Source organism: Chiloscyllium punctatum, chromosome 8 (assembly GCF_047496795.1).
Source record: "Chiloscyllium punctatum isolate Juve2018m chromosome 8, sChiPun1.3, whole genome shotgun sequence".
Classification (NCBI taxonomy): domain Eukaryota; kingdom Metazoa; phylum Chordata; class Chondrichthyes; order Orectolobiformes; family Hemiscylliidae; genus Chiloscyllium; species Chiloscyllium punctatum.
The window spans coordinates 122,759,663-122,774,019 of NC_092746.1; the positions used below are offsets into that span (position 1 = coordinate 122,759,663).

General features: G+C 49.2%; 1 protein-coding gene across 3 annotated transcripts in view; it reads right to left on the minus strand.

The window, feature by feature from the left end:
* Positions 1 to 14,357, minus strand: part of naprt (nicotinate phosphoribosyltransferase) — a 53,632-nt gene that overhangs the window by 16,245 nt on the left and 23,030 nt on the right. Inside the window, exons 4-8 of one of the 3 annotated variants that reach the window (XM_072576385.1) lie at positions 13,319 to 13,449; positions 10,509 to 10,624; positions 5,341 to 5,537; positions 1,728 to 1,865; positions 1,548 to 1,632 (exon numbers count right to left, since the gene is read on the minus strand). In XM_072576385.1, coding sequence (XP_072432486.1) covers positions 1,548 to 1,632; positions 1,728 to 1,865; positions 5,341 to 5,537; positions 10,509 to 10,624; positions 13,319 to 13,449 — 667 coding nt within the window. Of the gene's footprint in view, positions 1 to 1,547; positions 1,633 to 1,727; positions 1,869 to 5,340; positions 5,538 to 10,508; positions 10,625 to 13,318; positions 13,450 to 14,357 lie in introns of all 3 variants that reach the window. The other 2 variants (XM_072576383.1, XM_072576384.1) reach the window with 2 other exon arrangements.

The following is a 14,357-nucleotide window of genomic DNA, read 5'->3' on the forward strand; positions in this document are numbered from 1 at the left end:
GAGTCTCTCTCCCCGTCCCAATCTCCCTTCCCCGAGTCCCTGTCTCTCTCCCCCGTGTGCTTGTCTCACTCTCTTCCCATGTCCCTGTCTCTCTTCCCCCCCCCGTCCCTGTCTCTCTCCCCCCTGTCCCTGTCTCTCTCCCCCCCCCGTCCCTGTCTTACTGCCCCCCCGTCCCTGTCTTATTCCCCCTCGTGTCCCTGTCTTACTGCCCCCCGTCCCTGTCTTATTCCCCCTCGTGTCCCTGTCTTACTGCCCCCCCGTCCCTGTCTTATTCCCCCTCGTGTCCCTGTCTCTCTCTCTCTCTCCCCCGTCCCTGTCTCCCTATCCCCCATGTCCCTGTCTCTCTCCCCCGTCTCTCTCTCCCCGCGTGTCCCTGTCTCACACCCCCCATGTCCCTGTCTCTCTCCCTGTGTCCCTGTCTCTCTCCCCCGTCTCTCTCCCCACATGTCCCTGTCTCACACCCCCCATGTCCCTGTCTTCCTCCCCGTGTCCCTGTCTCTCTCCCTCATGTCCTCATCTCTCTCCCCCTGTCTCTCTCCCTGCGTGTTCCTGTCTCACACCTGCCGTATCCCTGTCTCTCTCTCCCCCCATGTCCCTGTCTCTCTCCCCCCCCCGTGTCCCTGTCTCTCTCTCCCCCCGTGTCCCTGTCTCTCTCTCTCTCTCTCTCTCCCCCCATGTCCCTGTCTCTCCCCCCATGTCCCTGTCTCTCTCTCTCCCCCCATGTCCCTGTCTCTCCCCCCATGTCCCTGTCTCTCTCTCCCCCCATGTCCCTGTCTCTCCCCCCATGTCCCTGTCTCTCTCTCCCCCCATGTCCCTGTCTCTCCCCCCATGTCCCTGTCTCTCTCCCCCCGTGCCCCTGTCTCTCTCCCCCGTGTCCCTGTCTCACTCTCTCCCCCATGTCTCACTTTCTCACCATGTCCGTCTCTCTCCCCCCGTGTGTTTGTCTCACTCCCCCCCCCCCGTCCCTGTCTCACTCCCCCCATGTCCCTGTCTCACTCCCCCCATGTCCCTGTCTCTCTCTCCCTATGTCCCTGAGTCTCTCTCCCTGTCCCAATCTCCCTCCCCCATGTCCCTGTCTCTCTCCCCCCCCGAGTCCCTGTCTCTCGCCTCCTGTGTTCTTGCCTCACTCTCCCTCTGTCCCTGTCTCTCTCCCCCTGTCCCTGTCTCTCTCCCTCCCCCGTGTCCCTGTCTCCCTCCCCCGTGTCCCTGTCTCCCTCCCCCGTGTCCCTGTCTCCCTCCCCCGTGTCCCTGTCTCTCTCCCCCCCCGTCCCTGTCTCTCTCTCCCCCTGTCCCTGTCTCTCTCCCTCCCCCTGTGTCCCTGTCTCTCTCTCCCCTGTCCCTGTCTCCCTCCCCCTGTGTCCCAGTCTCCCTCCCCCTGTGTCCCAGTCTCTCTCCCCCCCCGTCCCTGTCTCTCTCCCCCCCCTGTGTCCCTGTCTCTCTCTCCCCCCTGTGTCCCTGTCTCTCTCCCCCCTGTCCCTGTCTCTCCCCCCTGTCCCTGTCTCTCCCCCCCCCCCCCCCCCGTGTCCCTATGCTCTTGTCTCTCTGACCTGGTGCTGGAGGTTGATGAGTTGGTTCAGACTGATGCTGTTGCTGATGATGATGGGGACAGCAGCGAGCCAGGAGACTGCGAACCTGAGGACACACAGCCGTGAGGTAGTGAGCAGTTCATCCAACACGGTGCTGAGTGAGATTTCTGAAGGAGTGGGGAGTGTCAGGGTGAGACTTACTGGTCAGCACAAGCCTGGAGGGAGCTGCGGATCCTGAGGGACTGCTCCAGTTGGTCCCCACTGTCCAGGCGCACTCCCCTCGCTCTGTATCCCAACTCATCGAGGGCCAGGGAGACGGCACAGAAATTGGGCACTCCGCTGCTGCGAGGGAATACAGTGAGGGCTCTGTGAGGAACTGACACTCTTCACATCCACTACTGTCCAGCCCAGGGTCACTGGGACCCCCACCCCGAGAAACCCCCCTCCCCCGCAGGTCATAGTCACCGCGACCCCCACCCTATCAACCCCCACACTATCAACCCCACTACCCCCACAGGTCAGGGTCACTGGGACTCCCTCCCCATCACCCCCCCTCCCTCGCAGGTCATAGTCACAGCGACCCCCACCCTATCAACCCGCCTCCCCCGCAGGTCATAGTCACAGTGAACCCCCACCCTATCGACCCCCACACTATCACCCCCCTCCCCCACAGGTCAGGGTCACTGGGACTCCCTCCCCATCAACCCCCTCCCCCGCAGGTCATAATCACCGGGACTCCCTCCCCATCAACCCCCCTCCCCCGCAGGTCAGGATCACCGGGAACCCCACCCCATCAACCCCCCTCCCCCCGCAGGTCAGGGTCACTGGGACCCCCTCCCCATCAACCCCCCTCCCCCGCAGGTCAGGGTCACTGGGACCCCCTCCCCATCAACCCCCCTCCCCCGCAGGTCAGGGTCACCGGGACCTCCACCCTATCAAGCCCCCTCCCCCTCAGGTCTTAGTCACCAGGACCCCTCCCCATCAAACCCCTCCCCCCGCAGGTCAGGATCACCGGGACCCCCACCCCATCAACCCCCCTCCCGCACAGGTCATCGTCACCGGGACCCCCTCCCCATCAAACCCCTCCCCCCCCAGGTCATAGTCACCGGGACCCCCGCGCCATCAAATCCCTCCCCCCACAGGTCAGGGTCACTGGGACCCCCTCCCCATTAACCCCCCTCCCCCACAGGTCAGGGTCACCAGGACCCTCACCCCATCATGCCCCCTGCCTGAACCGACGCCCCCTGCAGCTCAGGAACACTGGGGAGTCTGTGGAATTCTCTGCCATACAAACTGGTTGAGGCCAAAACATTGAATGTTCTCAAGAAGGAGTGGGATATTACTCGTAGGATGGAAGGATTAAAGGGGACGGGGAGAAAGCATCTACAGGGACTGAACTGGGTGATCAGCCATGATCATATTGAATGGCGGGGCAGTATGGAAGGACCAAATGGCCTCCTTCCACCCCTATTTTCTAAGTTTCTAATCCCAGCAGGTGCTGGTCGATGTGAGGAGGGATGCACTGACATCATTATTCAGTCAAATCCGCCTCGTTCAAGGAGCATTGGAACAGATTTACCCAGCCTTCCAGGGAGAGGCCACAGATGGCAAGAGTTGGCGAAGAGTCAGTGCCACTGTGCTTGTCATGGGCAGGTGCCACTAGTCCAAAAGCCAATTGAGCCACGTCTGTGGGTAATTAAGGGCTCCTTCCTTCCGTTGTTGGCATTTTGCCCCCTTCCCCGTGGGGTACCTGTGTGCTGGCTGGGGGTAGGGCCCATTCCTTACCATATCCCTTACCGAACCCTTTATTGTGTATTTCCCTGTGTGAGGACAAAGCCTGGCAGTGCACAGCAGCAACCTGCTATGGAACTGTACAAATAGTTCCTGGATCGAGACAGTGGGGCATTATCACTGGCACATCAACCATCTCCTCACAGGCTGGGGTTGGTTTCCCTGCAGTGTCGGAGGCTGAGGGGTGACTTTATAGAGGTTTATAAAATCATGTGGGGCATGGATAGGGTCAATAGACACGGTCTTTTCCCTGGGGTGGGGGAGTCTGAAACAAGAGGGCACAGGTTTAGGGTGAGAGGGGAAAGATTTAAAAGATACCCAAGAGTCAACGTTTTCACACAGAGGGTGGTGAGTGTAAGGAATGAGCTGCCAGAAGAAGTGGTGGAGGCTGGTACAATTACAACATTTAAAAGGCATCTGGATGGGTATATGAATAGAAAGGGTTTGGAGGGATATCAGCCAAGTGTTGGCAAATGAGACTAGATTAGGTTGGGATATTTGGTCAAGTATAGACAAGTTGGACCGAAGGGTCTGTTTCCGTGCTGTACATGTCTACGATTCTACGACCTGCGTGGTCTCAGGATAAAGGGGCACCAATTTCAGGCTGAGATGAGGAGGGTTGAGAGTCTCTGGAACTCTTTACCACAGAGAGAGCTGTGGGGGCAGAGTCCTTGTGTTTATTGAAGGCTGCGACAGAGAGGTTCTTGATTAGTCGGGAATCAAGGGTTACAGGGGAAAGGGCAGGAAGGTGGATGGGAGGAATGTTGGATCAGGCCTGAGGGGCTGAATGGTCTACTCCTGTTCCTATTTCTTATAGTCTTAAATAAGCCCACACTACTGCCTTTCCTTATAGCCTGGCACTTCCTCTTATCCTGCCTCTGGGGAGGGATTTACAGGACTAAATGCACGCTTCTTTAGAAATTGATCATTGAGAAGAGTGCAAGGGTTGATGGTTCTAGGCCCAACATATCGATAGAAGTGGGTGAGGAAATCGATGATGTCCCAGTGATAATCTTCCAAACTCTCTTGGTTCATGGGCTGCCCCGAATTAGACTGGATTAGATTAGATTGCCTACAGTGTGGAAACAAGCCATTCGGCCCAACAAGTCAACACCAACCATCCGAAGAATAACACACCCTATATTTACCCCTGACTAATGCACCTAACACTTTGTGCAATTTAGCATGGCCAATTCACCTGATCTGCACATCTTTGGATTGGGAGGAAACCGGAGCACCCGGAGGAAACCCACGCAGACATAGGGAGAATGTCCACACAGACAGTGACCTGAGGGTGGAATTGAAACCTGGTCCCTGGCACTGTGAGGCAGCAGTGCTAACCAGTCAGCCACCCCAAATTAAATTAGAAAATACCCAATCTCATTTCCAAGGGTGGGAGACAGGAATGAGAACATTGCAAATCCATCCTTCCAATATTAGCAGTGGGGGAGTGACAGGAATCTCTCTTAGAATGGACAGAGGCCACGGGGCACAATTCCTGTCAACCATGTTACAAACCAACTGTCCTCCAATTTGCATATTCTTGTATTTATCTATCCCCAAGGTCAGAAAGATGGCACAGCACCTACATATGAACTGGGAGGAGGCCATTCAGTCCCTTTGAGTCTACCCTGCCAGTCAATAAGATCATGGCCTCACTTTCCCATGATCCTCAGACTCTATTCCCCGCTCCCCCCCCCCCCCACCAACCAATCTTAAATATATTCAAACATCCTGCCTCAGGGAAAGGGAGCCCCATAATCTCTGGTTAAACTACAAGAAAGTTCTGGCAGTGCAGATCGCCCACGCCCTCGACTGGGGTTCCCCAGGCCCCAGTTTGCGGCCTAACTCCTCAACCTTTGACCTCTGAGACAGGAGCTCCCCTAGCTCCAGGAGATGTCGGCCAGTCAACTCCCCCCCCCACCGCAGTTACTGTTTGAAGTGCCTCACTGGTTGACCACCACAGTAGCAGACAGTGCCAAGTGGATATTTCGTAAGAAAAGCGACCAACTCCACTCTCTACCTCATCACACTGTATGAGTCGACCAGGGCGATGAAGTGTCTTGGGTAAGTGGTGGCATAGGAGATGAAGGCCGCAAACTCAGAGGAATTGGTTCGATTCTGAGGCATTTGGAGATGGATGCAGACCTGAAAAAGCCACTTTTCACACAGGGAGACAAAATTCACCTCTGGCCCTCCAGATGCAGGTCTCAGAGTCTGCTGGTAGATGAGAGGGAAAAAAAGTACTGTGAATTTCTACATTGGAAACATGACCGTTTTTCAGGCACAACACAGGCTACTAAAGGACCCAGAGTGACTGACTATAGAAATGCTTCTGTCCAGAAGGCACACCAACGCCTCTACTTCCTCAGGAGGCTAAGGAAATTTAGCATGCCCACAATAACCTTTACAATTTTTATAGATGCACCATAGAAAACATCCTATCTGGATACATCACAACCTGGTGTGGCAACTCTCTGGCCAAGACCATAAGAAATTACAGAGAGTTGTGAACACAACCCAGTCTACAGTCTGTCTACGCTTCCTGCTACCTCAGGAAGGCAACTATCATCATCAAAGACCGCTCCCACCTTGGTTATACTCTCTCCCACCCTCTTCCATCAGAGAGAGGATACAAAAATTTGAAATCATGTGCCAACAGATCCAAGAACAGACCTCTCATATATTAGAGTTGATCTTTTTCTGCACCTTCTCTGTAGCTGTAACACTATATTCTGCAATTGTTCTATTAGCCTGATGTAGTTATGTAAAGTACGATTTGTTTGGTTAGAATGCAAAACAATACTTTTCACTGTTTCTCAGTACATGCAACAATAATAAATCAAATCAGATCCTTCGAATGCTGTTGTACTTTGTGTAGTGACTGGCTTACTGTAGTCATGTGACCTCCCCCTCCCCTATAAGTGCCTCTGGAGCAGCCATTAATTAACTCACATCCCTTAGGAATGCAACAGCAGGGGTGAAGATGAAAATACATGGGTGTTCAGAGCTGCAAGAGGGGTGCCTACTGATAAAAACAACGAGGAAGAACTGAAAACAAAAACGGTCTCGTTTTCAAGACACACTTTGAGCCCACCAATCATGTTACTGAGAAACGAGATGTTTTGAACATTCAAGGGGGCGAGGGGAACTTTTAATCAGAATGTTCCTACATTGAATTATAGAGCTGAACCCTTTGAGCTTGGCCAACTAAAAGATTATCTCCTCGGAGAAAGGATTTTCTTAAACATGCACAATCCTGCTGTGAGAACACGTCTACTGAGAGAGGAGAAACGTAATCTCAAGCTATTGAACATGCAAAAGCCCTGAGCTTTGTTATGAAGTTGAAGATGCGTACTGTTCCTTTAACAGAGACTGAATGCTGTTTTGCGCTGAGAGCTTACAAGCACGTATTATATGGCTAGCTAGCAGTCTCACAGTATATGGAAAAATTGAACTATGTAACATTTGGCTATGAAGTAAATACCTCAGTTGGTTACTATTTTGACAATAATTCGAATTTAACCAATCAGTTTAAATTATGCCCAGGGATACTAACCCAATCGATTTTGAATTTATTGTTTTTGCCAACATCGAACCAATGAGACGATCCAATGTTTGGGATATAAAGCAGCGGGCATTTTGAAAGTTAGACAGAGAGTAACTGCCATTCATAAAACTCTCTATCAAAGGAATCTTCTTCATATGAAACGTCGTAACTGTAAAAGACGGAAGACAACCCAGGGAGATTCTCAGCCAAAAGAAGAAGGATACCAGAGATGACAGCCACTGTGTGGTTTTGAAATTAAGTTGATGTAATTTTAATACGGGTTTATATTAGAACAATATATTGTTATAGAGTTAGAGGCAGATAACAAACATTTAAGAGAAAGGAGGCTCTAAGTTGTAAATAGTTGTTGTATAATGTTCATTTTTAGAGTTAAAGAATAAATTGATTTTTTTTCTTTAAATCGTGGAACTTGGGAGTTCTCTGTCTCTCATACTTCAACAGATTACAAGGCAAGGTGACCTTTTCTGGGTGTTTGGGTTAATTAGCAGAAGCTGTTAATTAGCTGTGGTGTAACACTTGTCAATCATCTGCTCCCGCCTACTAATGGAAAAACAGGCGAGCTTCTGCAATGCAGTGGGACATATTCCAGGCCAAGAGAATAAGATATTAACCAAAGGGAGAAATGTTTGCAGCAAAGCCAACAGGAAGACCAAAGCCTGAGGTCCTCCAGCTCAGGCTGGAAGCCGAGACAGGTGAGCTGGAAAGGACAGTGAACAAGCTCCGCCCACTGGATTGGCAGCATGACCCCAGTGACAACACGATACACTGAAGTTGCTGCAAGTTAAGGACATCGATCACAAACTGACAGAGAGCCAGGATGTGTGTTGGGACTGGCAGGTGCTGAGGTTTCCCACATAGCAAGCTAAACAGAGGGATCATCAAAGACTGTTAAACTTTACTCCTTTACTATTCTAGTTTATATTAAGAAGGAAATTATTGTTAACTATTACCTTATTTCTTTATGTTTCTATCTACTCTGTGAAGGTAATGCTTACATTTATAAAATTTTGTTTGTTTTACTACTGCATACCTGAGTTTTTGTACCCAGGTACCTTGGTACCAAAGATGGCACCGTGCCGCCCTACAGCGCCAGAGACCCAGGTTCAATTCCCGCCTCAGGCAACTATCTGTGTGGAGTTTGCACATTCTCCCCGTGTCTGCATGGGTTTCCTCCGGGCGCTCTGGTTTCTTCCCACAGTCCAAAAATGTGCGGGTCAGATGAATTGGCCATGTTAAACTGCCCGTAGTGTTAAGTGAAGGGGTAAATGTAGGGCAATGGGTCTGGGTGGGTTGCTCTTCGGAGGGTCGGTATGGACTTGTTGGGCCGAAGGGCCTGTTTCCACGCTGTAAGTAATCTAAACATCTAAACTAAACCTTCTCTGCACCCTCTCCAAAGTGTCCGCATCCTTTTGGTAATGTGGTGCCCAGAACTGTACACAGTATTCTAAATGCGGCCGAACCAATGTCTTGTACATGTACTTATTTGAGTGCCTTTTAATCTTGTAACCGTACCCAGATCTACCACTTCCTCAGGAAGTTTATTCCACACGTGAACCACCCTCTGTGTAAAAAGGGTTGTCCCCATGTCTTTTTTAATTCCCTCTCTCACTTTAAAAATGTGCCCCGTGGACTTGAGACTCCCCATCCCTGGGAAAAGACAACTACCATTAACCCTATCTATACCCCTCATGATTCAGACACCTCTATAAGGTCACCTCTCAAGCTCTTCCACTCCAGTGAAAAAAATCCCAGCCCTTGTTCATAACTCTAACCTTCCATACCTGGCAGCATCCTGGTAAATTTCTGCTGAACCCCCCCCACCCCCACTTCAGTTTAATAATCTCCTTCCTATAACTGGACAACCAGAACTGGACACAGCACTCCAGAAGAGGCCTAAACAGCATCCTGTATAACCTCAACATGACATCCCAACTCCTGTACCCAAAGGGCTGAGCGACGAAGGCACCTGTGCTAAACACCTCTTTAAGCACATGGTCCATAAGTGACTCAAACTTCAAAGAATTATGTACCTGTACCCCTCAGATACCTCTACAACTCTACCCAAGGCCCTACCTTTAATTGTACAAGCCCTGCTCCTGTGGTTTTGTCAAAATGCAATGCCAGTGAAACAGGAACTGAAACTTTCCTTATGAACATAGATAACCAGCTGCAGCTGCGGCTATGGCGTTAATGCTGCACTTAAATTAAGAAAGAGATTCTGAGATTTTTAATTGCTACTTCTTTGGGAGAGATAAAGTGGAGGGGGGAGGGTATCAACCCTTGGCCATTCTAAAGTAGGGTCCTCAAAACGTTACTGCCTGCCCCAGAATGTCTACAAGGAATGTTACGTTATTGACAGAGATATGGTCTGAGCAAGTAACGGAACTACACACAGATTAGAGACCCACTGTCGAGAACAGTACTCCCTATGGACAACATTATTGGTCTGAAGACAAAACAAGATCTTCCACAGCCGATGAGAAGCAACGTCTCAACACGGCCCGGGAATCATCAAAACAGAGAGACACTGATGTTCGAATTGAGCAAACTACCCAACACGATACAGCTGTCCGAGAGTAAGGAAGAGAGATGGGAAAACTTGTCTGAAGCATCAAGGAAACACGTGTTGCTCCGTGAGAGCTTTGGGCACACCAGGATCAAGGGATTACCCAAGATGGCACCATGTAAAAAAACGAAGGGCGATCGCTATCCCTGAGGAGATGAGACAAGAGATGTTAAAGCACACAATGAGAGGTGCAAAGAAATTGAGTCTAAGTCATAGAGATGTACAGCACGGAAACAGACCCTTTGGTCCAACCTGTCCGTGCTGACCAGATATCCCAACCCAATCTAGTCCCATTTGCCAGCATTTGGCCCATATCCCTCCAAATCCTTCCTACTCATATACCCATCCAGATACCTTTTAAATGTCATTGAACTAACCTCCACCACTTCCTCTGGCAGCTCATTCCATACATGCACCATCCTCTGCGTGAAAAAGTTGCCCCTCAGGTCTCTTTTATATCTTTCCCCTCTCACCCTAAACCTATGCCCTCTAGTTCTGGACTTCCCCAGCCAGGGAAAAGACCTTGTCTGCGCCCCTCATGATTTTATAAACCTCTATGAGGTCACCCCTCAGCCTCCGAAGCTCCAGGGAAAACAGCCCCAGCCTGTTCAGCCTCTCCTTATAGCTCAAATGCTCCAACCCTGGCAACACCCTTGTAAATCTTTTCTGAACTCTTTCAACTTTCACAACATCCTTCCAACAGGGAGAGAAAGGAATGATCACCTGGCCAGACATGAGCATTGAAATTCTGGATCAACTTAGCCAGGACAGTGGTTCCAATGGATATTATAATGACACTAAAGAGTTCCCCCTCAGTGATGCATGAGATCCCAGGCTAGGCATGGATGAAGCTCAGAGTGGACACCTCTTATTGCTCACAACTGATTATCCCGTCACCATTGGTCACTGTCCTGACAGCCGGGAATTGACGATAACAGGTATAATCAGAGATTACAGAAAGCCTGAGCACACTCTTCAATCATTATAGTATTCCAGATACTAGGACGGAAACACTACAGCCCTAGATTCAGGGGAAGTGAAAGGAAGCACTGACCTGAACCTTGACCTCTGACATTGAAGTGAAGGAAGTGATGTAAGAATGGGCCATGGATCCAAACAATGGAATGGTGTACAGTTTCCCAGCGATGACATTACTAGTGCCGTCAAACCCTAGCAACAAACAAGTACAAAGAGAAAAATACACACACATTTCTGGAAGCCATTTTCATTGGGTTAGAATGCAGGGATTGTAACTGGAATTGGGATTGTGGTTAGTGGCATTGGGTTTTTAAGCTATGATTTAGAAGTATTCTGGAAAGAAGTGCCAATTGTTCATACAAAAATACACGTATGAGTTAGGAGCAAGTATATGCCATTTGGCCCAAGAAGCCTTCTCCATCATTCAGTAAAATTATGGCTTATTTTGCATGTCCTCCCATAACCTTTCACCCCAATAACCTTTCACCCCTGATAATCTTACACCCCAGAACCTTTCACCAACCCCACCCACCCACATAACAAGAATCTATTGACCTCTAATACAATGATATGCAAAGACTCTGCTTCAGTAAGTTCTAAAGACTCTCAGTCCTCAGTGAGAAACATTTCTTCACATTGCTGTTAAAATTGGATGATCCCTGATTTTTAAACAGTGACCCCGAGTTCTAGATTCTTCCATAACAGGAACATTTCTCTCCAATTCTATCTTGTTCAGACCCCTCAGCATCTTATATGTTTCAATCAAGTCACCTCTTACTCTTTAGTGGATACAACACCAGTCTGTCCCAACTTCTCTCATAAGGCCATAGAACCAAACACAACTAATGGCACAGAACGAGGCCATTCAGCCCATAATGCCTGTACCAGCTATTCTGCCCATTCCAGGTACTAATCCAACAAATTTTATTGGAACGCTTCCAATACATTTATATTCTTCCTTAAATCTTGGGAATGTGCTTTATATTGTCACATTTGGTTGGACTTAAGTTAGGGATTCAGATATGGGTACAATTGGGATATTATTTAGAATTGGAGTTGGGATTATAGGATATTAGTTGGGATTGGAAATGTGGTTGGGGTTAGGATTGGAAATGTGGTAGGTGTTTGGGTTGGGATTCAGATTGGAATATTGAATAGGATATTAGTTGGGATTTAGATAATGGTTGGGGTTGGAGTATTTGGTTGGGTTTGGGATATTGGTTGGGATTAGAGTTAGGGTTAGGATTTTGGTTGGTATTGGGATATTGGTTAGATTTGGGATTGGGATACTGGTTGGGATTAGAGTTGGGATTAGGATATTGGTTGGGGTTGGAGTGGGATAAGGATATTGGTTGGGGTTGGAATATTGGTTGGGACTTGGATATTGGTTGGGATTTTGGGATATTGATTTGAATTAGGATTGAGATTGCGATATTGGTCGGGTTTAGGATTAGGATATTGGTTGGGATTGGGGTCTGTCCTGAGTTACTGTTTGGGATTGGGGTTTTGAATAGAATTGGAGCTGATGTTTGCATGAATTGGGATTCACCAGACATTAGAGATTTGATGGGGTTCGCATTGTTCCTCTACCATCTCCTTTAGCTCCCACATGAGCCAGCATTGACTCCACACCCTCACCAGTCACTGTCCCTGGCTGAATCAATCCCTTTCCCACTTGATCCAGCCTTCAATCCACCTTCCAAATGTATCAAACTCACCACCTACAGCTGCACAACATCCCTCTGTCAGCTCACACTCACTCATTCATCATAGCAAGCTCTCCATGTATGTACCCAATGACCGAGCCATGATAGCCTTCTGTGGTAAATAATTCCACTGATTCATAACCTCTTGCTAGTTTATCAACTGTTATGAATCAGACGATTATTTGATTCCAATTGTATTATTCCATCAGATTCTAATTCCCCCACAGGCCATGCTGGCCTCTGGATTACAAATGCAATCAACCCCCATTCCCAGGTCCAGATCCCACACTCGGAATTCCCATCGTAAACCTCTCCACCCAGCTGTAAGATCCTGCTTAAAACTTCACCTCTTCAACCAAACTTACAGAAACTACATTTAATCATCCATTCTGGTTTTGCCTCCAGTGGTGTTCCATCGTGCCCCTGTGAAGGGTCTTAGCAAGTTTTCTATGGAAGAACAGCTTAGTTGAGACACTTTAACACTGGCTCTTAGCCCTGGCTGGTTGGACCCAGATTTGGTTTAGGATTTGTATTTGGGTTCAAAATGGGATCTGGTTTTGGGTTTTGGCATCAGTATTTTCTTTGGGCCTGGGTCTGGATTGGGATTGGGATTGAGATTGGGACACTGGTTAAAAAGCACACAACACCAGGTTTGCTATTCCGAAAATCCAACACTGGCATCTTCAAATCTAGATTAGGTTAGATTCCCTATAGTATGGAAACAGGCCATTTGGCCCAACAAATCCACACCGACCCTCCTAAGAGTAACCCACTAGGACCCATTTCCCTCTGACTAATGCCCTAACACTGGGCAATTTAACTGGATTGGTATTTGAATTGATTTTCGGGTTGGGATTTGGTAAAGGAATTTGGGATTGGGATTAGGATTGGGATTGGTTGGGGATGGAAGTTTGAAGTAGGAATTTGGGAATGGGATTAAGTAATTTGGGGCTTGGGATCTGGGTTACATGTGTGTTTGGAGCCGGTGGTTACTGGTGAAGAATTTGAACGTGGACACGGTCAACTAGCCTTTGCTATTCCGAAAATCCTAATAAATAACAGCAGTTGCCAACACCTCGGCCTGTGGAACGCCTCTGTGAAAATCAGAGGGCGTGTGTGTTCCAAGTGTTGTGAATACCCCTTGGAGAGGGAACACAATGAGAACAATGAGCGGCCTCACCTCCAATGTAGGAGTACCGCGAGGCTGAGAGGCCTCCATCCGGGCCCTGTGCTCTTCTCAAGCCGAGCTCCAGGAGTTGTTTTCCTGGTCCAGCAGCGAGCCTGAACCTGGCTGCATTGGTGGCCACGAGGCTGTGGGGATAAAACAGCGTTAGCCATTTCCAGCTCCCTGCTCAGCAAACTGCCAACTCCCTCCCAGGTCCACAGGGTCTCGAGAGATAACACACACACATGCAAACACACACGCACAAATACACGCACAACCACACACGCACACACAAACACACACATACACATACATGCACAAACACACACAGACGCACACAAACACACAAACATACACACACGCACATGCACACACAGACACACATACACGCACACACACGTGTGCACACACACATGCACGCACAGACATACAAATGCACATGCACACGCGTGCGTATGCACGCAGACTTACACATGCACACGCCCACACACACACTCACCCCTACACACACACACACACACACACACGCACGCACATGCACACGCACACACATACACACACACTTACACACATGCATGCACGCACACATACACGGACATGCTCACGCCCACACACACACATGCACGCACACACATACACACACATAGACTCACACATACTGACACACACACGCACACAGGCACACACACATACAGACAGTGACACATACACGCGCACGCACAAACAGGCACACACATGCACACACACAGACACACACGAACACACAGACACACACACGCACGCACACATACATACACACAGTGACACATACACATGCGCACGCACACACACACATGCACGCACGCAGACACACACACGCACACACAGACACACACACGCACACACAGACACACACACGTGCATACACACAGACACACATACACGCATACGCATGCATGTGCACGCAGACACTTACACACGCACACACCCACACACACATATGCACACACACAGACACACACATTGACATACACATGCGCACGCACACACACATACACAGACACACACACGCACT